The sequence below is a fragment of the Carlito syrichta genome, unplaced genomic scaffold, assembly GCF_000164805.1.
Source record: "Carlito syrichta isolate Samal-C Ts95f unplaced genomic scaffold, Tarsius_syrichta-2.0.1 Scaffold60087, whole genome shotgun sequence".
NCBI lineage: Eukaryota > Metazoa > Chordata > Mammalia > Primates > Tarsiidae > Carlito > Carlito syrichta.
In genome coordinates, this window is record NW_007004183.1 from 74,233 (window position 1) to 98,579 (window position 24,347).

Here is a 24,347-nt window from a genome sequence, read left to right on the forward strand (position 1 = left end):
GTCTCGTCAAGTTGCCCAGGTGGGTCTCGAACCCGGGGGCTCAGGCAATCCACTCACCTCGGCCTCCCAAAGCGCAGGATTACAGGCTGAGCCACCTGGCCCAGCTACAATTTACATTTCAAAAATAATTCGACTTAACTTACTTAACAGGGGCCTACCCTCTTTCCCCCAAATAAAATCTGCTCTTTTTCCTGTCTTATTAATGTGATGTGTTGTTTCTTCCCTGGAACCCACTCTATGACAGCATATACATTAACGTCAACACAATGGATTGCTTTTAAACAAAGTAGTTTCTACCAAACTCCACCAAAAAAAAAGCCTGCAAGTGTGCTTGAAGTCCTAGCATATAGCGCCATCTAGAGGGCAATGCCTGCATCTTCACTTTGGGGGGGAAAAAAACTCCAAGACAGCATGGTTTCCCAGCCTGGCTACAAACTAGCATCGTCTGGGGCACTTGAAAAATGCCAATGCCTAGGCCCTACTCCAGATGAATTAACAACCAATCTCCCTGGATGGGATCTAGGCATCTGAAATTGGGTTAAAATATGATGTGGGTTAATAACCATTACTCTGAGACTTGAACCAGAGTTGATATAGCCCCAAATTGCCTTCAGTAGACGAGCAAGCACCCCTCGTTTATCACCAGGATCCTAAAATGCAGGTGGTACTCATGCATTTTAATGTATTTTCTCTACCTAGAGCAATCCTAAGGCAATAACTAGAAATTTATTAAAACTCTGTCAGACTTCGATGCCTTCCTGGGTTTCCAAGGCCATAGGTGTGGATTCAGCTGAATTGATGGCCCACTGGGTTGGGGCAGCCATGGGGTCACAGTTTGACCCTCGGACTTTCAGGGGGCTGAGGAACAGGTGCTTTCCCGTGGTGAATACCGACTTGGCTCTACTTGATGCTGACTCCTCAGGTTCACTCAGGGCTGTCTGTACCTTCACTGCGTGTCCCTCTCCAGCTTCTACTGTCTACCTGATTTAAAACATTCAGTTAAAATTCTTTTCATTAGTACAGTCTTATCTAGGGAACATCCTGGATATTTAGTATTATAGGAAAGTTCTTCGTGACTCCAAAAAACCAGTAGAACAAGGAGAGGAATCTCATTTAGTTTGTAATCTAGAGGCACTTTTTTTTTTTCCAACAAACAAAACACATCCTTCTTGAAAGGAGTTCAAAGTACTGGCCACTTTGCCAAAGTGGCTTTTTTGTTTGTTTTCACTTTTTAAAATCTTTCGATGTCATTTATTTTGCTTTTATTATTATTTTTAATTGGTACATAATAAGTGTACCTATTTATGGGTACAGTGTGATATTTCAATACATGTATATAAAGGGTAATGATCAAATCAGGGCATTAAGCATATCCATCAACAACATTTATCACTTCTTTGTGTTGGGAACACTCAAAATCTACTCTTCTAGCTATTTGAAAATATGCAACAATTGCTGCTAGTTATAGTCACCCTATAGTGCTACAGAATACCAGAATTTTTCTTCCTATCCAGCTGTAATTTTATATCTGTTAACCAATCTCTTCCTGTCCTCCATATTCCTGAGGAATATTTTTTTGTTTTGTTTTTTGAGTTGGAGTCTCACTCTGTCGTCCAGACTGGAGGGCAGTGGCCGCTCCTGGCCACCACAGCCTTGAACTGCTGGACTCCGGTGATCCTTCCGCCTCAGCCTTCCAAGTAGCCGGAATTACAGGATGTGCATGCACTACCACGCTCGGCTGATTTTTTTGATTTATTGTAGAGATGAGGTCTCGCTGCCCAGGCAGGTCTCGAACCCGCGGGCTCAGGCAATCCACTCACCTCAGCCTCCCAAAGGCGCAGGATTACAGGCTGAGCCACTGAGCCTGGCTTCGAGGAATATTTTTTGCTAACTGAAATTTTGATATCAAAATCATGAAATTTACTTTAACAGAAAATAAAATGAGCTTACCTTTTCTACTGCTTTTTCGTTAATTAATGGGCCTTGAGTAGTTCCTTCCTCAAATCCATTACCTACATGCAGGTTTTTCTTCATTTCTTCAGCAAATTTTTTTACAAAGGCATCATGAATACCCCTTTGCACCAAAAATCGGTTTGAGCAAACACAAGTCTAGATAAAAGACAAAAACAAACCCACATGGAGAGTTTGCCAGAAGCTGTTGACCCAACCAATAAATGTGTGACTGCTGCTGCCTCTCTATAAAGACACTTCTCATAGTTCTCGTCATGTGTGCAACCTGCTGTTTCCTTCCCAGGTGGGCTTGGCCATAAAGATAAAGTACTAAGTTGGCACAAGTTCCTTGCCAATTTCCTCCATAGCTGCTGTGCATCAGTGCTTAAACAAGTAAGCAAGCATAAGTATCCACGTGGGAGTGGGAGGTGGGGAAGCCACGCAACCTAAGCCATAATAAAACAAATAGAACAAAAAGACTGCAACCCTTCTGAGAGACACTGATGACGCAGCAACAGAGAGCAGACTAGAAGGAAGCAGGACAAACACTAATTTAGCTCCTTTAGCTTAAACTTTCCAAGTTTTTGGCAGATTCTGACATTCTAAAAATTGACGCAGGACCATTTTTCCAGGTTAAATTACTCAAAAGACCCTTGCTTTTTTTTTTTCTAATTAGACTTAATATTTCACTGATTTATTTGAGTCGGGGTCTCACTCTGTCACCCATGGATGGACCATTCTTCTAACCTAAATCACTGAAAAGACCCTTGCTTATTTTTTTTTCTAATTACACCTCATTTTATTTATTTACTTATTTGAGTTAGGGGTATTACTCTGTCGTCCAGGCTGGAGTGCAGTGGCATGATCGTGGCTTACTACAGTCTCGACCTCCTGAGTTCAGTTGATCTTTCCACTACACCCTCCTAAGTATCTGGGACTACAGGTGTGTACTGCCATACCTGGCTAATTTTTTTGAAATATTTTTGTAGAGATGAGAGCTTGCCATGTTGCCTAGGCTGGTCTCAAACTCCTGGGCTCGTGTCATCCTCCTGACTCTGCCTCTCAAAGTGCTGGTAGGCAGAGTAGAGATTACAGGTATGAGCTGCTGGGCCTGGCTGGCCTAACATTTTAAAATTATAAAATAAAATGACATTATGGGAAATACAGTTATCTTCAATAAATTTACTCGTGTTTTTTCTTAATCATGTAGTTTCCCAGTAGAAGCAAAGATACATATAATTTTGTGTCCTAGGCATTTTTATTGGCTTAAAGCAATATGACCCAAAGTTGTAGCTTTATAATGTAACTCTGAAGGTTACACATATTGGTATTTTGTGTTTATAAAAGGAAACATACCTATTTCTGACAAAAACCAATCTTATTTAGGTTGTATGAAAGAGGAAAAATTAATTACCAAAGGCCAAAGCAAAGATGAAAATTGTTTAATAGAGAATATCAAACAACATTCCAACATCTTTTCACAACATAACTTTTCAGAAGTAGTTATTCTGTTTCTGGAATGCACTTAAAATTGCGTATTGATGGTGCTTTTAAACTAAAGTGCTAAGGATATTTCTTAAGCAGTCAGGATCCTGGCAGCAGCTTAGATGCAATTGGGAGTCAGGGCCTAGGCTCAGTTCCCGCTCCTCAAAAGAGTTAGAACTGTGGTCCAAAAATGTTTGAGCTCAAGTCACTTTGTCTTTCTAGAGTTTCATTTCCTCATCTGTAATATGCAAGGTTTGTATCAGATAACTTTGAAGGTCTCTGACAGATCTACTATTCCAGCATTTTCTGTGAAGATGTGAGCTCAGGCCTCCATTCTCTCAGGACAGCCTGGACACTCCCTGTACACTCCTGGCTTGGACCTGAACCTTATGGTGGGCACCGCAGATGCCCCCTTCATTTCAGAAGTGTGAGGTCCCAGTAGATTTTATCAGACAGCAGCGTTTTGAGGTTTTCCAGATACAATTCTCAACATTCTCCTACTTTCTTTCTCTTAAGACTGTGGGCCTCAGAGATCCCAGTTGTTCATGACTGTTTTGCATCTGAGAAGATGAATATATTCAGATTATATTAAATTGAGTAGATAAAGGTCTGATGAGGGAAAACTATAAAAATAACCAGATTCTTGGCCAGGCATGGTGGCTCATGCCTGTAATCCCAGCACTTTGGGAGGCCAGAGTGGGAGGATTGCTTGAGCTCAGGAATTCAAGACCAGCCCGGGCAACAGAGAGAGATTCTGTCGCTCTTAAAAAACAAACAAAAAAGCCAGATTACAAGGTAGGAGAAAGAAGAGAGGAAAGAACATTTTCACTAAAAGATATCTGCTATTTAAGAAACTCTTAATTCTTTTTGGGCCCTCTAAGCTTAGTACAGTCCCTGGCGATAAATACATACATGCATATGGTCATACATACAAACATAAATACATAAATAAGGGAGGTATTAAATATTTACTGGAAGAATCAGGTGCAGTGGCTCACACTTGTAATTCCAACACTTTGGGAGACCCAGGTGGAAGGACTGCTTGAGCCTGGGAGTTTGAGACTAGCCTAGACAATATAGTGAGACTCTGTCTCCACCAAAAAAAAAAAATTAAAAAATTAGCTGGACATGGTGGCACATGCCTGTAGTCCCATCTACTCAGGAGGCTGAAGTGGGGGGACTGCCTGAGCCCAGGGGGTCTTGCTGTAGTGAGTCATGATGGTGCCACTGCCCACTCGCCTGGGCAGCAGAGTGGAACCTGAACTCAAAAAAATATTACTGAAAGAGTCAATAAATAATGAATGATGAAAGGGGTCAAAAAGTTTCCTTCCAGGAGATGAATAAGGCAGTGGAAATGGTAGGATCTTTGTAAAATACACACATACCCTGAAAAACTGTACAGGACTCACCTGTCCAGAGTTCCTAAATTTAGATGCCAGTGCCCCTGCCACAGCCTGGTCCACGTTGGCACTGTCAAACACTATGAATGGAGCAAGGCCACCCAGCTCCATGGAGACCCTTTTCACAGAGTTTGCTGCATGATGCAACAAGACCTATAAGCAAAAGAGAGTGCTGTGAGCACAGAAATGGACAACCAGGACTGTTAAACTTCTGTTTTAAAAAATGACCCTACACAAACAGAATATGAGAAAAAAAATTTACCCAATAGTGAAAAAAGCAAGGTGCACAGTAGCATATCTGGGATAATTTGTCGTATCAGAAAAGAGTAGAAAAAGAATACATGTTTATTTTGCTCACATTTGATAAACACTGGGAAGGAAACAAAAAACTTACAGTAATTATAGAAAGGAGAGAAGAGGGAGTCAGGGACAGGCAGGCAGTGAGACTTCTCAAGGTAAACATGCCAGTGCAGTCTTGATTTTTTTTTAACCATTTACATGTATTATCTATGTACAAAAATTATATGCTAGGCTTAAAATTATAATATAAAGATAAGGTAATAAAATCATCCAGAATCCCACAACTTTCCACTGATAACATTATAAGGTATGTCTATTTAAAATGTGGCTGTGCGGGTTCATGTACAAGTATTTTTTTAAAAAAAGAACAGGATCTTGTAATTATATAATTATACATCTCTGTAACCTGCTTTATCTGCTCAACTAACCATATGCCTGTGATATTAGACTAAACTGGCTAAGAAAAAACAAAAACAAAAACCATACATCTGGAACATCTTAACACATTCATAACATTTTATACCTCGCTCCTTTAATGTATCATTATAATGTGAAGATTTCCTCATGTCAGCATGCATGTGTCTAGAACATCCCTTTTGATGCCTGCATCGTGTTCCATTGCATGGCTATTCCACAATTTATTTGTCAGCCCTCATCTCTTGGACATTTAGGTTGTTTCCAATTCCCTCCTATTAAAAACGATGCTGGAATTTATTCCTTCAGTATACATTTGTTGAACTGTTAGTTTGATGCACAATTGTAAGGCTTTGGAAACACATAATTATTAGGCTTTAAATATCTAGTAAGATATTTAATGGCCTAAGAAAGCTGTTCAGGGATGTTTATATGCTTTACTATTGGATTGTAGGTCTTTGTCCAGTCATGGCTGCAGGAAAGATAGAACCACTTGAGACAGCTTGAGTGCAACGGACAGTACTCACAAGCCCAAAATGGCTCTAGGATAGTCTTCAGAGAGAATTGCCTGAGCCCAAGAGTTCAAGACCAGCCTGGGCAACATAGAGAGACCTCATCTTTACAATAAATCGGGCATGCTGGGACGCCTATAGTCTCAGCTACTGTAAAGCCAGGGAGGAAGGATCACCTGGAGCCAGGAGGTCAAGGCTGTTGATGTGATTGTGCTACTGCACTCCAGCCTAAGCAACAGAGTGAGACTCCAACTCAAAAACAAACAAACAAACAACAACAAGCCAAAAACCAAAAAACACAGAATGGCTAGAAAGCTGAACCTGTGCCAGTATTTCTCTATATATCCAGATGTTCATATTCCAGCAATCAGATGGATGTAACCATCTTCTCACTGAAATGTTACTATTCAACAAAGTAGTACAAGTAGATTAAACAGATTTTGTTTGCTTGTTTGTTTGCTTTGAGTCAGGGTTTCACTCTGTCACACAGGCTGGAGTGCAGTGGCATGATCCTGGCTACTGCAGCCTTGACCTGCTGGGTTTAGGTGATCTTTCACCTCAGCCTCCCAAGAGTAGCTGGGACTACAGGTGTGCACCACCATCACTGGCTAATTTTTTGATTTATTGTAGAGACGAGGTTTTGCCAAGTTGCCCAGACTGGTCTCCAACTCCTGGCCTCAGGCAATCCTCTTGCCTCAGGCTCCCAAAGTGCTGGGATTTCAAGCGTGAGCCAGCATGCCTGGCGAAACAGATTTCTTCATTGCATTCAATGCAGTTATTTTCTTTTGGAATTTTAGAGAAGTACCATCTGCCAGGCAATTGACCTTTCTTGAATTTGCCCCTGAATTTGTAAAACAGTATCTCACTGTTGGGTCACTCTATTCTGCCTCCACCTGGTCTTAGGCACAGTCTGTCCCTCCATGTGCACTGGCTCTGTGCCCTCTGACAGTGTCTTCTCACTCAGCCTCTGCTTCCTCATGATAATGGCTTGCCACTCCTGTCACCTCTTAATGAATAGTTTCAGCTCCAGTTCCCACTGCTGACCTCCTGGAGCTCAGCCTCCAAAGACAGAACGTGATCGACCCGGCTCACCATTCTATCCAGGCCATTGTCCTAGGTCACTGTCTGGCCTACCCCTTCTGTTTCTCTCTAGTCAGTGACTGCTCATAGTTCATTTCTCTGTGGGGGAAGAGATGAGGTGTCATGTGCCATAAAACGAAAGTTGCTGTCCCCTCTGCAGATCCCCAGGAGGGTGGCACCCCTAGAAAGGTGTGAGGGCGGAGCAAGCCTCTCTAGAACAGCCTTGCAGTGCACACTTCTGTTCTGAGGCAAGGCTCTATGGCCCAGGACCAAAGGCTCAGTCAGGTTCTCTGTGAAGATCACCTCAGAAGAGGGCCTCGCCATGTAGATTAGCATTCTTTTAGCTATTCTTGCCACTCTTCCCTTTAAGTCACTTAAGGTGCAATTACCTAGATTACTGTCCTGGGCAAACAGAAGCAAAGCTGGACTTGGTGGGAACATGGCTGACATTTTCCTGGAGATGATGAGAAAACTAAGGAAATGCAACGAATGAATTGCTGTCTTTTCCCCAGTATCCTGTGAATTTCTCTGGCTTACAAGGCAAAGGTTTTACAATCCTTTCTCCCAGGCCTCTTTTTCTCTACCTACTTCACAGCAACATTTGAATCTCTTCAAGCATGACACCTATTGATTAGGGGCATAGCAGTTTATAGACCTAAGAATTTCTGTTTCTGGCATGAATGAATGGTAAGATTCCAAAGTGCTTTTTCCTGAATATGAGTTTATGGCAAGAAAAAAGTGATTATGGTTGGGAGGTATTAAACTGCTTTATTTATTCCTTCTTGCTTTGCATGGGTTCTAAAAATGACCATAGGTAGCCGAGCAAGATGGTGTGTGACTGTAGTTTCACCTACTTGGAAGGCTGAGCTGGAAGGATCACCTGAACCCAGCAGGTAGAGGCTGCAGTGGCCGTGAGTGTGCCACAGTACTCCAACCTGAGCGACAGAGTGAGACTCCAATTCAAAAAAAAAAAAAAAAAGACAAAATTTCACAAAAACTTTCAGGTTAGATTTATATTGTTTTTATTTGTTGTGTGTTTATGTATATTAATAGTACAAATATAGATAGATACATATATGTATCTATGTATATATTCAATTAGTAGAAAAATGTACACCTTTGAAGAGAAACACCATAAACAAAAACTTCGGTTCTACCTTGACATTTTTCTCCTTTGGACATTAAAAAGGTTAAATAAACGTTTTACTTACAGGCACACATAAGAAGTTTTTTTTTTTTCCTTGCGCACATGAAGTTTTGAGGAAAGAACTTTTCAACATTTAAGGGGAAAAAAATCTAAAAAAAAAAGACCTTTCTATTTCTGTAAGTACTTTAATACTAAATACCATTTCTGTTCAATTCTAGAACATCGATTTCAACATCAATTTTGTTTCTGGAATCTCTAATTCTAGATTATGAAAGAAATATGCATTCCAGAATTGAAGAAATAAAATGAATAGCTTTCAGCCATTTCACATATAACAAAAAATGAGAAAATAATGAGACCCTTGATGCCCCAACTACTTAGGTACTGTCATCCAGGAACCCATGTCAAGCCACAGAAGGAACACTGTCCAAAATATCTCCAGTGGATGATCAGACATCACTTTATTCAACACAGCTTTCACCACTCTGCTGGAAATCTTTCTAAAAACAGTGATCGGGATAAAATAGTATTTTTGTACTCTATAAAGACAAAATATTAGAATGATATTTGTTTTCTTTTGAGACTTCACTCACATACCTTTCCTGTAGCTGTTGAGCCAGTAAAGGAAATTTTGGACACCAGAGGATCAGTGCAAAGCACCTCCCCTACTTCTCTGGCATTCTTTCGGGAGCAGGGAATAACATTGTATATGCCTGGAGGTATTCCAGCCTGGTTTGCAAGCTATAAGAAGAAACAGCAAACATGTAGCAGCAAATTATCAAACTGAAAAAAACAGAAACAATAAATAAATAGAAGTTTAATCCAAAAAGTAATGAAAAACAAACAAACAAAAAAACTAAGCTGAACTTGGGGATAGAATAAGAATATATTTGGAACTGAGCTGTGATTCTTACTAGTAGTAAAGTGACATTAATATTAAAAGGTTGGTAAACATCATCCAAATAAAATTTCTGGCTGGGCATGGTGGCTTATGCCTATAATTCCAGCACTTTGGGAGGACAAGGCAGGAGATCCAGGAGTTTGAGACCAACCTGAGCACCACAGAGAGACCTCATCTCAATAAAAAAGAAAAAAGTTAGCTGGGTGTGGTGGTGCACACCTGTAGTCCCAGGTACTTGGGAGGCTGAGGCAGAAAGATTACCTGAGCCCAGGAGGTCAAGGCTGTGGTGAGCCATGATTGTGTCACTGCACTGCAGCCTGGGTGACAGAATGAAATTCAGGCTCCCCACATTTATTTATTTATTTTATTTATTTTATTTTTTAAGGTGGAGTTTCACTCCGTCATCCAGGCTGGAGTGTAGTAGCAGCACGCTCACGGTTACCTCAGCCTCAACCTGCTGGTCTAGAAAAAAGTTTTTTCTTTTCTTTTCTTTTCTTTTTTTTTTTAGAAAGCAGGATTTATTACGAGGACAGAAAAGCTCCCACAGTGGGAGGGGACCAGAGGGGTTTGCCCAAAATTTTTTTCTTAAAAGTATGCATTTCAATGCCACCTTCTGTTCAAACAACCAAACACAAATATCTTGAATTTCTTTCCCCCCAAAATCAGAGGAGATTCTAAGAAAAATGTTATCTGATTCACCAGTAGAATCAAGGGCAGGAAAGTGGAGAGGAGCATTTAGTGAGAACCTATTAGGGGACGGGCAGTGGGGGAAAGCCTTTCCATGGGTTCTTTTCGAGGGTAGCGACGAGGAAAGGCAGGCACGAAGAGAAGAATCCAGCTGAGACCCCATGCTACGGGGTAACAGAACCAGCATACTGACCCAGAGCTGCTGGCCTGGAAACATGTTTTCCTTGGAGATTTTCTTTGGCTAAAGCATACCTTGAATTATTTTAAGTTTTGGAATCCGTTAGCAATGAACTTGTTACATAAACCTGACTGAGGATTCTGGGAAGATGACGGTAGCTGCAGAGTTTTAAAATCTCTCTAAATTCTCTCATAAAAAGGGCAGTTAGATAGCAAAATCAAAATATCAGAGACATTGACAACAAGGTAATTACCACAATCATTTACCACAAGACTAGATGACAAGGTACCTCCACAAACCACGAATTACAAGAGGGTGAGGCTACACCACCTAAAGCAACAAGACCTGAGCGTCCTATCAGCACCTGTGTGAGAGAAGCAGAGGGCAGCAACGGGCTGCCTGATGGACCCCATGACACAGAACCCCAAATAGCCCACAGGGGTCCAATCTGAGAACAGCAGCTGTAGGTGGGAGGGCCTAAGAGGGATGCCACAATCAGGACTGACGGGCAGGGACGGTCCAGCCTCTGGGAACTATGCAGTGAAGGAGGAGAAGGCCCAGATAAAGCCAGGGAAGGGAACAGAGCCAGGGAATCTCAGAAAGCAGGTTGCCTTGTCTTTGAACACAACACACAAAAAAGCAAGAGGTAGTCTGTGAAGGTAGAGATACTATTTCTAACTAGGCCTTCTAAAAGTTCAAGAAGACTTCACATAAAATAAAACAAAATTATCAGAACAACAGCGAGGTAAAATCCCATTCAAAGTTGTTAAAAGAAAAAAAAAGGGAATAAGCAGTAAAATAACATTCCTGTAGACGACAAAAGCATCTCAGAAAGGCATGCCCACAAAACAGAACCAAACTGTAACTTACTATTTCAAAACAAGGTACAAGATGATAAAAAAAACTATCCTGAGACACAAAAGAACACCAACATTAATAAGAGCTAGAATAATTTAGAGTGAGACAAGGAAATATAGGAAGGAATTAGAAATAAAAGGAAAAATTATTTCAGAAATGAAGACCAAACTAGAGGGAACGCAAAAAAGGGTAAACACAACATACAAATCTTTAAAAAAATAGGTAAAAAGAAAAATAATTTTTAAAAGTAGGGAAGAGATGAAAAGGATGCAAGAGAAAGTGTAAAAACTTTCACTTTCAACCCATGGATAACAGGGTTTCTTAAGGAAGAAACCAAACCAAGGAAGAAGAACAAATCTTGAAAACTTTACAGAGATTAAAAAAAAAAAAGACCGGAAACTACATATTGAAAGAGTGTGCTGCATACCTAGAATACGGACCCAAAACAATCACTGCAAAGACATATTCTAGGGATATTACTGGTCTTTAAGCATAAAAGAAAAAAAACAAATCACCACTTCTAGGTACCTATTCAAAAGGAAAAAATTGATTTATAAAGGCAGAAAACTTAGGTTATTATCAGACTATTCAAAAACAATACTGCATATCAGAAGAAAATGGAGAATATATTTAAAATATTTAAATTAAAAAAATGTGATCCAAAAATTTTATACTCAGAAAAAAAAAGTGATTTACAAGCATCAAGGGGTACAGACAACTGTCAATATTATTATTATTATTATTGTTATTATTATTATTTTTTGAGTTGGAGTCTCACTTGGTCGCTCAGACTGGAGTGCAGTGGCTGCTCCCGGCCATTGCAGCCTCAACCTGCTGGGCTCCGGCGATCCTTCCGCCTCAGCCTTCCGAGTAGCTGGAACTACAGGCGCGCGCTACCACGCCCGGCTCATTTTTTTTTTATTTGTTATAGAGATGAGGTCTCACCAAGTTGCCCAGGCGGGTCTCGAACCCGCGGGCTCAGGCAATCTACTCACCTCAGCCTCCCAAAGCGCAGGATTACAGGCTGAGCCACTGAGCCCGGTACTGTCAATATTATTAACTGGAAATAGTGTTCTCATGAACCCTTATGGAGGAATCTACTAGAGAATATGGTCCAGACAACCAAATGACTAGAAAGCACTGGGGTTGAGGAATAAAGATACAGCTGCAAGTTGAACTAAGTTTTAAAAAGGATTAAAAGTAGAATATGTAATGGTTGCAGTCTTAGCAATGCAGATACGATGTCAATGATTTTAAAATATGGGGAAATTGTCATAGCCAAGAGGTCCTTAAGAAGACATGACAACTAAATGTAATGTGATACCATGAATGGGATCCTGAAACAGAAAAAGGACATTAGGTAAAACTCATGAAATCCCCGGGGCATGGTGACTCATGCCTACACTCCCAGCACTTTGGGAGGCTGAGGCAGGAGGACTGCTTGAGCCCGGGAGTTCAAGGCTGCAGTGAGTTATAATTGAGCCACTGCACTCCAGCCTGGGTGACTAGAACAAGACTTGATCTCAAAAAGAAAGAAAGAAAGAAAGAAACTAATGAAATCCTAGAAGTGATTTTAGAGCATGAACTTTAGTCAGTAATGATGTATCAATATTGGTCCATTAATTGTAACAAATGTAAGATACTAATATTAGGAGAAATTGAATGTGGAGTATGTGAAAAATACCTCTATTTATCACTGCAAATGTAAAACTATTATACAATAAAAAGTTTATTAGTAAAAATGAGAAAATGGAGAGAGAAAACACACCAAAAATTAAACCATTGCCAGTAGGCATATTGGTGATGATGATATTAAAATTAATATTCAGAAACTGTTGTGTGTGTAAAAGTAACTATGGATATTAATTCAACATAATTCAGTATCTCCTGAGTCCTTGGGAACCAGGAAAGGAGGAGATGCAGATATAATACAGAAGAGGTTAAGTGCAAACCCTGTAGGACTAAATCTGAATTGGAAGTTTCTATAGGACTTTATGCAGTTTCGTGTGTGTGTGTGTGTGTGTGTGTGTGTGTGTGTGTGTGTGTGTATGTACGTATCCCTTAACCCTGCCCACTGAAAAGGCCTAGGAACAGTGCTAGGGTAGGTGGCATACAGTGCGATGTGGAACAAACAAAGCAGAGAAGGGGATCAAGTGCATCAGAGTGTGAGGCTGTGATTTTTACAGAGTGGCCATGGAAGGCCTCCCTAAGAAGGTGCATTTGAGTAAAGACATGAAGAAGCAAGTCATGGAAGTATCCAGAGGAGAGTGTTCCAGAAATCGGGAAAAGTATTAAGCCAAGGGCGAGGCTGGTGGGGTCCAGGGAGTGGCCGGGGCCAGAGTGGCCCAGGCGGATGAATGATGAATGATGGACTCTGGGAGGATGGACAAGGTCAGAGGGGTGCTAAGAGAGGTGCGTGTGGGGGTGACTGGACTACTCTAGGGGACATGAGAAGCCACTGAGGGTTTCAAACGGAAGAATGACAAAATCTGATGGAACGCAAACTGAACTGTCCACAAGACTGGTAAATAAGTGGTTTCCTAAATGTGAGGAATGCCCACATTTTAGTGCCTATTTAATTACTTTTGTGGTGGGCTAAAAAATACATGGCCTACAGAAGTCAGAAAATTCCCTCTTCTTTTTTTTAAAGAGCAACATCTGTCTTTAAACAATTGCCAGGAGATTAAAACACAACACCATGCAGCAGGAAGCATAGACAAAGAAGGAGACTCCGAAACGGCTTTCTGATAAAAATCAATTTAAAAATCCATTTTTGGACTTTGACAGAGCTCTGCACAAACTCAGAGAGAGTGGCTCACCTCAGCCAGGGCCAGGGCAGAGAAGGGTGTGTCTTCTGCAGGTTTCACCACCACTGTGCACCCAGCTGCTAGGGCAGCCCCCACCTTCCGGGTGATCATGGCGCTGGGGAAATTCCACTGAGGTCAGAAGAGCAGAGGGGGTATGTGAGAGGAAGGACTGCCTCATTAGTCCAGAAGAAGGGCAGGTTAGAAAGTCAGACAACAAATTTCATTGCATAATTGACTGGCAAACCTGTTCTCTGGCAGCACAGATGAGCTCTCAATACCTGACCTCGCCTACTAGAGGGACTCGGAAGATAAAGGCTCATAAAGAAAGGAAGCATTTTCAGAATTTAAAAGTTCAAAATTGGCTGGGCATGGTGGCTGATGCCCATAATCCTAACACTTTGGGAGTCTGAGGCAAGAGGACTGCTTGAGCCCAGGAGTTCAAGACCATCCTAGACAACATAGCAAGACATCATCTTTACAAAAAATTAAAAAATTAAACTGGGCGTGGTGGTTCACATCTATAATCCCAGCACTTTGGGAAGCAGAGGTAAGAGCATTGACTGAGCCCAGGAGTTAGAGACCAGCCTGGGCAACTTGGCCAGATCGTATCTCTATAAATTAAAAAATTAGTTGGGTTCGGTGGTGTGGGCCTGTAGTCCCAGTTACTCCGGAAGCTGAGGTTGAGGTGGAAGGATCACCTGAGCCTAGCAGGTCAAGATTGCAGTAGCTGTGATCGTGCCACTGTACTCCAGCCTGGGCAACAGAGTGAGACTTTGACTTAAAAAGCAATAAAAATGAAAAATAAAAAAAATTAGGTATAGTGGAGCATATCTGTATTCCCAACTACTCAGAAGGCTGAGGCAGAAGGATCTCCTGAACCTAGGAGGTTGAGACTGTGGTGAGCCATGATCCTGCCACTGCACTCCAGCCTGGGCAGCAGAGTGAGACTCCACCTCAAAAAAATAAATATAAATTAAAAAATAAAAGCATAAAATTATTCAGACAAGGGATCAGCCAACTGTTTTAAAAATAAAGGGCCAGATAGTAAAATTTTTAGGCTTTGTAGGACAGATGGGTTCTGTTACAACTACTCAATTATGCAGCTGCATTATGAAAGCAGTCACAGACAGTATAGACATGAACAGGTATGGCTGTGTCCCAATAAAACTTTATTTACAAGCATAGGCAGCAGGCTGGATTTGACCTGAGGCCCTTGGGAGAAAATATTAGCAATGGTGATTTTGAAAATGGCAGTTGATTTATTACTTCCCTTTACATACATATTTGTAGATATTTACAGACATTTTATATCTATAATAACAGTGCTTTGGCATTCATATAGTGCTTATTCTGTATCAGGTATTGTGCTAAGCACTTTCAAATTATAATGAAATAAGGCCTTATCACGACCCAGTGAAGTTGGTATGATTATCCTCATTTGCAAGTTTGAGGAAATTAAGTCAGTGCAGTTAAGTAACTTGCCTAAGATCACACAGCTCCAAGTCAAATCTAGTCAGTCTAGGTGATAAGGGAATTCTATCTGTAAATATTCTGAGCAGAGAAAGAACAGCGGTCTTGAAACCAGTTGGCAGATATTAGAGAAAAGTTGCTATGGAACCTAGTATTAATAGAAGGTAGGTCCAGGAAAGGCTAGTCACCGAGAAAGAAAGCTGGGTGCCCCACAAATATACTGCAGCCCCAGCCAGGCAGACATTATTTCTTAGCCTTTTTACCTGCAGAACTGGCCTAGTACCTGATGGTAGGTCCACAAATGTTTTGCTATTGATGGTAACCAAAAATTAAGCATACGTTTTTTTCCAAACTATGGCACATTTAAAAATGTGGCACATCTTAAGTCTTTATAAAAATGATAAATACCAGGAAATCTTTGTAGAGGTGCCAGGCAATGCCAGAGATAAGCCCTCATGCCAAGTCAGAAAATCCCTGGGTCCTCCTGTGGGTCATCCCACTTCTGCAGGCATTAGCACACATATACGCCCATTCGCTGTCATCACACCTAACATTATCACAGAGGACCCAGAAACACACCTCTGCATCCTGTAAAGGCATGAGGACACTGAGAACAGACAAGGCAAACAGGATGAGCACACCTGTTCACCAGTAAGAATGAAATGTTTCCTGACGCCCAGCCCAACCTCCTACCATAAGAACTTGCTGAACCTATACTTACTGGGGTGATGACTGCAGCCACACCCAGGGGCTGCTTGAGGACCAGGGCCCTCTTGTCCTTTGCTGGGGTATAAATAATGTCTCCATAGATCCGGCGGGCTTCCTCTGAAAACCACTCTAAGAAAAGGGCGGAATAAAGAACTTCTCCCTGGGCCTCCTTCAATGGTTTTCCCTAAATTAAATCAGGAAAGAACCCACTTATTACCTTCTAATAATAAAAGCATGACTCTGTGTTTCTAAATTCTCCAAAGCTCCAAGAAGAGTAGAAAGGTCTCTCATTACAAAACCCACAGGGTTGTTGGGAAATTTCTAGCTTTGGTGTGAGTTTTAGAAAGCTGAGTTACAATGATGGATATTAAGCATGGCTGTATCACCCTAAGCCACAAGAGTCATTTGCATTCTCAAGTTTACAAATTAGAAGACACCTAGAACTGCATATTCTATTTTTTTTCCTCCTTCCAATATCTCCAAAATGTTGCAACCATAATGCAATAATTTACTATAGCTATGGAGGAACTATTGGTACATTTAAAAATGTATGAAGCATGAAAAATCAACCAAGAAAGTCACATAGAAAAAAACACCACCACTGAAATGGTGAAAAAGCAGTATTCATATAGTTCCAACAAAATCTATTTTTGGATATTATTAGAGAATAAACTAGAATATACAAATTTTATTTTAGAAAATTTGAGTGCCTTGGCACAATAATGATTTGTTACTTGATCAGTAGATGAGTTACCATATATTCTTTAGCTATAGACAGCACTGATGGGAAGTCAGAGGCTCTAAAAATTCCTGGACAATTTTTTAGAATATCGAGCCAGGACCCTGTACTTACACTTTCAGCTGTGATTATTTTGGCAAGATCATCCTTATTTTGTATCATTAAATCATACCACTTCCGAAGTAATGAACTCCTCTCCTGAAAAAGAAACAAGAAAGCAGAGAAGTAATGAAATGTCAAGTGTAAGACAGAATGCTGAATAATCTTCAAGTTCCTAAAATATTAGCTCTATGGTCTCATTCTTAGTGTGATGGTAATTTTTTTAAATTTTTTTTTGAGTTGGAGTTTCATTCTATTGCCCAGGCTGGAGTGCAGTGGCACACTCACGGCCACCCTAGCATCGACCTGCTGGGCTCATGGTGATCCTTCCACCTCAGCTTTCCAAGTATCCAGAACTACAGGCACATACTACCACACCCAGCTAATTTATTTATTGTAGAGACGAGGTCTTGCCACGTTGCCCAGGGTGGTCTCAAACCTGCAGGCTCAGGCAATCTACTCACTTCAGCCTCTAAAAGTGCTGGGATTACAGGCTGAGCCACCAAGTCTAGTAGTGTGATGGTTAATTTTATGTGTCAACTTGACTGGGCTCAGGGATGCTCAGAGAGCTGGTAAAACATGATTTCTGGGTGCATCTGTGAGGATATTTCCGAAAGAGATTCTCATTTGAACTGGTAGACTGAGTAAAGATTTGTCCTCCCTAATTTGGGTGGGCATCATTCAATCTGTTGAGGGCCTGAATAAAGCAAAAAGGCAGAGGAAGAACAAATTCACTCTCTGCGTGAGCTAGGACATCCATGTTTCTCAAGTTCATGGAAACCAGACACTGATACTCCTGGTTCTCAGGCCTTCAGAGTCAGACTAGAACTATACCACTAGCTTTCCAGGGCCTCCAGCTCGCAGACAGCAGACCGTGGGACTTCTTACCATCCACATAAGCCAATCCCCTATAGTAGGTCTCTTCCTATATATCTATAGATATCCTATTGGTTCTGTTTCTCTGGACAACCCTGAGCAATACACTTGGGGAAATACACATTGAACCTTCTTTGATAAGTAACAACAGAGATCCAATCTCAAGGCACATCTAAAGAGGTGTACTGAGTCATAAATTATCAGAGACATTTTGTTGTTTATGTTATTATTGTTTATGTTAAATAAGAACAACTTAAATTTTACAACACTTTTAGTTATTTTTTACTACTTTGTAATTAATATTGTTAATTGTGGCAAAATACACATAAAATCACCATCTTAACCATTTTTAAGTGTTCAGTTCAAGAGTATGAAGTACACTCAGTGTTGTGCACCCATCACTACCGTTCATCTCCAGAACGGTTTTTCTTCTCTGAAACTCTATACTGATTAAACAATAACTCCTGCCTCCTCCTACCCCCTAGCAACAACTAAGAAGCTGACTATGAAGCTGACAACTCTAGGACCTCATATGAGTGAAATCATATAAGTGAAGTCCTTTTACAACTGGCTTCTTTCACACAACACAATGTTCTCAAGTATCATTCTCTATTATAAGGGCTCTCTGGCAAGTTGGACTCGTTCCACAGACCAAGGTGGGGATTGGAGGAGGCGGGTGTGAGGCATACGAAAGGGTTTTACACACTTAAGAGGAGGTCCCAGGTACAACAATGTGAGTATACTTAGTACCCCTGAACTGTACACTTACCAAATTGTCAAAAGGATACATCTTATGTTATATATATTTTACTACAATTTAAAAAATTTCTAATGAACGAAAAACAGTTAAGGAGATAAACTGGATTACTAAGAATATTGTGGAAGAAATTATTTGTAAAAACAAACAAAAATTTTAAATTATTTTGTATAAAACCATTAAAAAAAAGAAGAATCCAGGTCGACCGGGCTGCACAGATGTACTCCAAAGAGAGATGTGTCTAGACCTCCAGCCTCCTGTATCTGCACAGGTGCATTCAAAGTCAAGAAGAATCCTTGGCTTGCTCTTCTGCCTGAAGGACTGCCCACTGCAATGACCAAACCTGACTTGTCATTCTGACGTTGTCATCTATTCAACAGACCTAAGATTTTTTTTTTTTTTTCTCCCAGTTGGAGTCTCACTCTGTTGCCCAGGCTGAAGTGCAGTGGCATGCTCACGGCCACTGCAGTCTCAACCTGCTGGGCTTAGGTGATCCTTCCACCACAGCCTTCCAAGTAGCTGGAATTAAGAGCACGTGCCACCACGCCCAGCTAATTTTTTGATTTATTGTCGAGTCGAGGTCTTGCCAAGTTGCTCAGGCTGGTCTCAAAACTGTGGGCTCAGGCAATCCTCTCACCTCAGTCTCCCAAAGTGCTGGGATTATAGATGTGAGCCACCACACCTGGCCAGGCCTAAGATTTTAATTATTTTTTTTACTCCACTCAGCTAGACTCCACATTAGCTGGTCTTTCTCTGGGTTCTATCCCTTCTCTATCTTGGACAGGTTAACAAACTGCCTTTTCTTACCTCTCAAGGGTGTTGTTGAGGTAAGGAACTCTAAATCTCAACCCCCTGGCAAAGAGACATCCACATGTCTTAAAACAATCTGACAACAGTAGTTACATTTTATTTATCTTCACTCAGTGCAATACCAGTTAAGAATCTGACGATCACAGGTCAGTGTACTGTGGGTTATTCCAGGTTAGAAATGAAATACTAAAATCTAGGAGGTATGGTTTAGAGGAGTAAATTAAATATCTGCAGAAATGACCTGTTTTGAATTAAGCACCACACTTAAGGTCTGGAGAAGAACATGAAATGGCATGAGAACTGTAAGGATAAAAAGTAGCTTCTGCTGGCTGGCAAAAAACACATTGTCCCAGCTGAACATATAAACCAGGGGAGGCCACAAATTACCTTCAGGATGCAAAAGCCTTTGGCACAAAGCAAAGCATAGGTGAAGTGGTATCTGCCCAAAACAGTTATGTTGGAGTTCTGACCCCCAGTACCTTATGTTGTGACGGTATTTGGAGAGAGGGTCTTTACAGAAGTAATCAAATTAAAATGAAGTCATTAGGGTGGGTCCTAACCAATTCAACTGGTGTCGTAAAAAGGAGAAAATTGGACACAGACAATGCATACAGGAAAGACAATGTGAAGAGACACAGGGAGGCCATCCACAAGCCAAGGAGAGAGACCTGGAACATGCCCTTTCCTCACAACCCTCATAAGGAACCAACTTTGCTGACACTTTGATTTTGGACTTCTAGCCTCCAGACCTGAGACAAAATTCTGTTGCTTAATCCAAGTTTGTGTGGGTTTTTTTTGAGTTGGAGTCTTACTCTGTTGCCCAGGTTGGAGTGCAGTGGCACGATCACAGCTCACTGCAGCCTCCAACTCCTGGGCTCAAGTGATCTTCTCGCATCAGTCTCCCAAGTAGCTGGCACTATACGCATATGTCACCAAAAATTAGAACTAATTTTTTCTAATTTTATTTTTTGTAGAGATGAAGTCTCTCTATGTTGCCCAGGCTGGTCTTGAACTCCTAGGATCAAACGATCCTCTTGTCTCCAACTCCGAAAGTGCTAGTATTACTGCACTTCGGCATGAGCTGCCATGCCTGGTTGGGTACTTTGCTACAGCAGCTGCAGAAAACCAACATAACTTGTGTGAGGGGCTGCGTGGATGTGCAAGACTCAGAAAGGGTTTCTGGGGGGCAGAATAGTGGATGGTGTCATGTGAGGCTCAGATCCCAGCTTCTCTCCTACATCAACCATGAAGTAGGACCTGGTGAGCTATGCGCTCTCTCAGCCAGACCCTCATCTGAACACCAGATAGTCTACTTCAAAGGGCACTGAAAGGACTAAAGAAAACACACGTGAAGCACCAAGAGCAATACTTAGCTGTGGTGGGTACAAAAATAGCCCCTCAAAGATATCCACATCCTAATCCCTGGAATTTGTGACTATGTTACCTACAAGGCAAAAGGGATTGGCAGATGTGACCAAGTTGAGATTTTGAGGTCGAGAGACTATTCTAGTCCCAGTACAATTGCAATTGCATTATAAGAAAGAGGCTGGAGTGAGAGCGTCAGAGAAGGCGATGTGACCACAGAAGCAGAGGTTGGAGCAATGTGGAACCATGGGCTAAGGAATGTGAGCAACCTCTAAAAGCTGGAAAAGGCAAGGAAAGAGACTGTTCCCAGAACGTCCAGAGGGAACACAGCCCTGCCAAACCATTTTGGACTTCTGATCTCCAGAGCTAAAGGAGAATACATTTGTATTGTATCATTTACATTTGCATTGTTTATGTTTATGGTAGTATGTTACAAAAGCCACAGGAAAGGAATGCATTAGTTCAGTAGTCCCCAACCTTTTTGGTATCAAGGCAGTTTCGTGGAAGACAATTTTTCCATGGACAGGAGTGGGGATCATCAGACATTAGATTGTCATAAGGAGCAAAACCTAGATTCCCTCAGACATGGAGTTCATAATAGAGTTTGTGCTCCTATGAGAATCTAATGCTGCTGCTGATCTGACAGAAGATGGATGTCTGCTCACCCGCCTACCTGTTGCTGTGTGCCAGGTTCCTAACAGTCCAGGTACTGATATAGGTGGCCCAGGGTTTGGGGATCCCTGCAGTATCTTATAAGGTGGTCAGTTAATATCAGCTCTTTTCCTCTTGTGTCCTCTAGGAGTTCATAAGATGAGAAAACACACGAAACGAAAGATCTGAGGCAATGCAGAAGATGACAGGGTACAAGGAGCAGGGCTGGGAATTCAAAGAAGGGTGGATAATGGAAGGCTGGGTGGCTATACAAGCTCAAAGGCAGAAGTTCCACAAGAGCTAGATGGACCTAGAGAAGGGAACCAAGAGAAGGGAAGGGAAACAGACCAGGGGAGAAAGGCAGAAAAGGTCCAGAGGCAAGAGAGGGATGTCTTGCAGAGCTGCCTTACAAACTGCATTTGCCACGTCACTGCCTTTGTACCTGCCATACCCTAGCTGCAGCTGTGGGCCCTTAGGAAAGCTGATGGCACCATCCCCTTAGTAAGATGTTCTGGGTTCCAAGAACTCCTTCTTTCAAGAAGGAAGGTTCCAGGCCAGGTGCTGTGGCTTACACCTGTAATCCCAGCACTTCGGGAGGCCAAGGCAGGAGGATTGCTTGAGCCCAGAAGTTCGAGGCCAGCCTGGGCAACATAGCGAGAACTTGTCTCTACAAAAGAGAAAAAAAATTGGCCAGGAATGGTGGTGCACACCTGTAGTCCCAGCTACTCAGGAGGCTGAGGTAGAAGGACCATCTGAATCCAGGAAGTAAAGGAAGGTAAAGCCGTGTTCATGCCACTCTACTCCACCCTGGGCTGAGTGAGACCCTGACTCCAAAAAAAGAAGAAAGATTCCCTGAGAAGACCCAAGCCCCTGTAAGATGGAAGCTGACATTATGTAATGTTCAAGGGGCACAGACATTAGTATGGGTTGTGTGATCTGAACATAGGATGACACTGCCAGCATCAGTGAGAGGTCCCAACACCAGCCCTTTAGCTGCCAAACAACCACTGACAGGACTGGAAGAGCTGCCAGACCCCTGAATTATAACAGCGTTGTGTGGTGGCCTTCATCCTTGGGGGCCCTCATGGAACTCCAGAATGATGCTGGAGGGCCCAGGCATCAGGCGTTGATCCACTCCCTTCCTATGATCTTGTCAGTCCTACAGCTGCAAGTATATACGTAGGCATGGTGTCCACACTTACATCTCTAGCTCAGGACTCACTTTCAAACTCCAGACTCATATCCAACTGTCTACTTTACATCCTCACTGGAGTATCTAACAGACATCTCAGGTTCCATGAGTCTAAAACTAACCTCTGACGTTTCACCCAATGCTGTTCCACTTTTCCCCTTCCCCATCTCAGCTGGTGGTTACTTCATCCTTCCAGTTGCTCAGGCCAATAGCCTTGGGGTCATCACTTACTCCTCTCTGGCTCCTTATAATAATCCATCAGGAAATCTAGTGGGCTCTACTTTGAAAATACATCCTTTATGGGTCTGTTACATCCACCACTACCACCTGGTTCAGGCCGTGGTCTCCCATCTAAATCTCTGCAACATCCTCCTAACAGGCCTCTGTGCTTCTGCCATGGTTCCTTCTCCATCTCTTTTTAGCACCATGGCCAGAGTGGCCTTTCAAAATGTAAATCAGATCAGATCTCTGCTTAAAACCCTGATGTGGCCCCCATCTCACTCAAAGTCAAACCCAAGGCCCTTAGAATGACCCACAAGTCCTACACGACCCAGCCCCCTCCTCCCCTTATCTCCATGACCGCTTCTCCTACAACTGTCTCCTCTTGCTCAGTCCACATGGGCCTTCCTGTTCTGCAAATGTGTCAGCCATGATCCTGACTTTTAGCTCTAGCTCAATTCCCTTACCTCCTTTGATCTTTGTATCTCATGTCCTCAGCGACACCTACCCTGATAGTTCTGGGCTGAATGGTGTCCTTCCTGAATTGATATGTTGAAGTTCTAACCCCTCAGTACCTCAGAATGTGACTGTATCTGGAGACAGGTCTTTAAAGAGGGAATTAAGTTAAAATGAGGTCATTGTGGTGGACCCTAATCCAATATGACTGGTGTTCTTGGATGCCTAGTGTCCAGAGTTGTGAGAAAGTAAATTTCTGTTGTGCAAACCACCCCAGTGTGCGGTACTTCGTTATGGCAGTCCTAGCAGACAAATGTATCTGGCCACACTATTTACACTGCATTTTGCTCCCCGCTCTGGCCGGTGATCTTCTCCTGCCTCCACCTTCTCCCTTGATAGAACTCACCACCTCTAATGCACTTATTTGCTTAGGTAGTATGTTTGTTGTCTAGAGTTCTGTGCTTTCCCCTCTGCCCTCTGCCTACTTGATGTGAGGACAGAATTTCTTTTGTTGACTGATATATCCCAAGCACCTCCCACAGTGCATACGTATAGCAGGTGCTCAGTAAATACCTGATGGATGAATGTTAAGTCTCTGATATCAGATCATTGGATGTGTATCTTCAGAGGGAGGGCTTTGAAGGACAGGGTAGAAAACGACTTCACTGGGTTGGCTTCAAGTGTAATACAGTAAATGAGGGAGGAAGAAAATTTCTTAAGTTTCCATCTTACTTGATCCTCCCCATCTAACAGCCCCCAACCCTTACCCGCAATTTTCCAGTGTTCTCCATGTCAGTAAATAGCAGGAGCTATCCATTCAGACTGAAAGCGTGGAGAATGGTTCTGGACTGTCTTCTCTTGCACAAAACCCACATCTTTCTACAGTTCTCTGTTCCCTCTGGAGTCCATGACTAGCCCAGGGCACTCACTACCAGCCTTCTCATGGGAGTATCCTGAGAGGGCTCCCCGCGCCGGGGAGGTACTTCCGATACCCCGAAGGGCCCCCTGTGCTCTCTCACTTCCCTGACACCCCCTCTCACCTACTGGGTCAGGCTTGTTGACCTAACGCTCCAGTTCTGCTTCCCCTACTGGGCAGTACACTTCACGAGGCTTGAGCGGGGCCACGTCCCTAGCGCCAGGCACAAAGTCGAAGCTCCAAACTTTTTCGTTGATCGTCTCCTCTCTGCTTGTTCTGACTTTCCGCACTGTGTACCCCGGGAAATTGAACAGAGGAGGGAGATGACCTGGCTGGTTTCGTATCGCGCAGAGCCCCTTCAGCTCCCCGC

The 24,347-nt window shown here is 42.3% G+C and overlaps 1 protein-coding gene across 1 annotated transcript in view; it reads right to left on the reverse strand.

The window, feature by feature from the left end:
• Positions 1–24,347, reverse strand: part of ALDH5A1 (aldehyde dehydrogenase 5 family member A1) — a 35,648-nt gene that overhangs the window by 10,915 nt on the left and 386 nt on the right. The window contains exons 2-7 of the mRNA XM_021708492.1: positions 16,751–16,834; positions 15,911–16,081; positions 13,732–13,848; positions 8,886–9,029; positions 4,845–4,988; positions 1,951–2,109 (exon numbers count right to left, since the gene is read on the reverse strand). Coding sequence (XP_021564167.1) covers positions 1,951–2,109; positions 4,845–4,988; positions 8,886–9,029; positions 13,732–13,848; positions 15,911–16,081; positions 16,751–16,834 — 819 coding nt within the window. The remainder of the gene's footprint in view (positions 1–1,950; positions 2,110–4,844; positions 4,989–8,885; positions 9,030–13,731; positions 13,849–15,910; positions 16,082–16,750; positions 16,835–24,347) is intronic.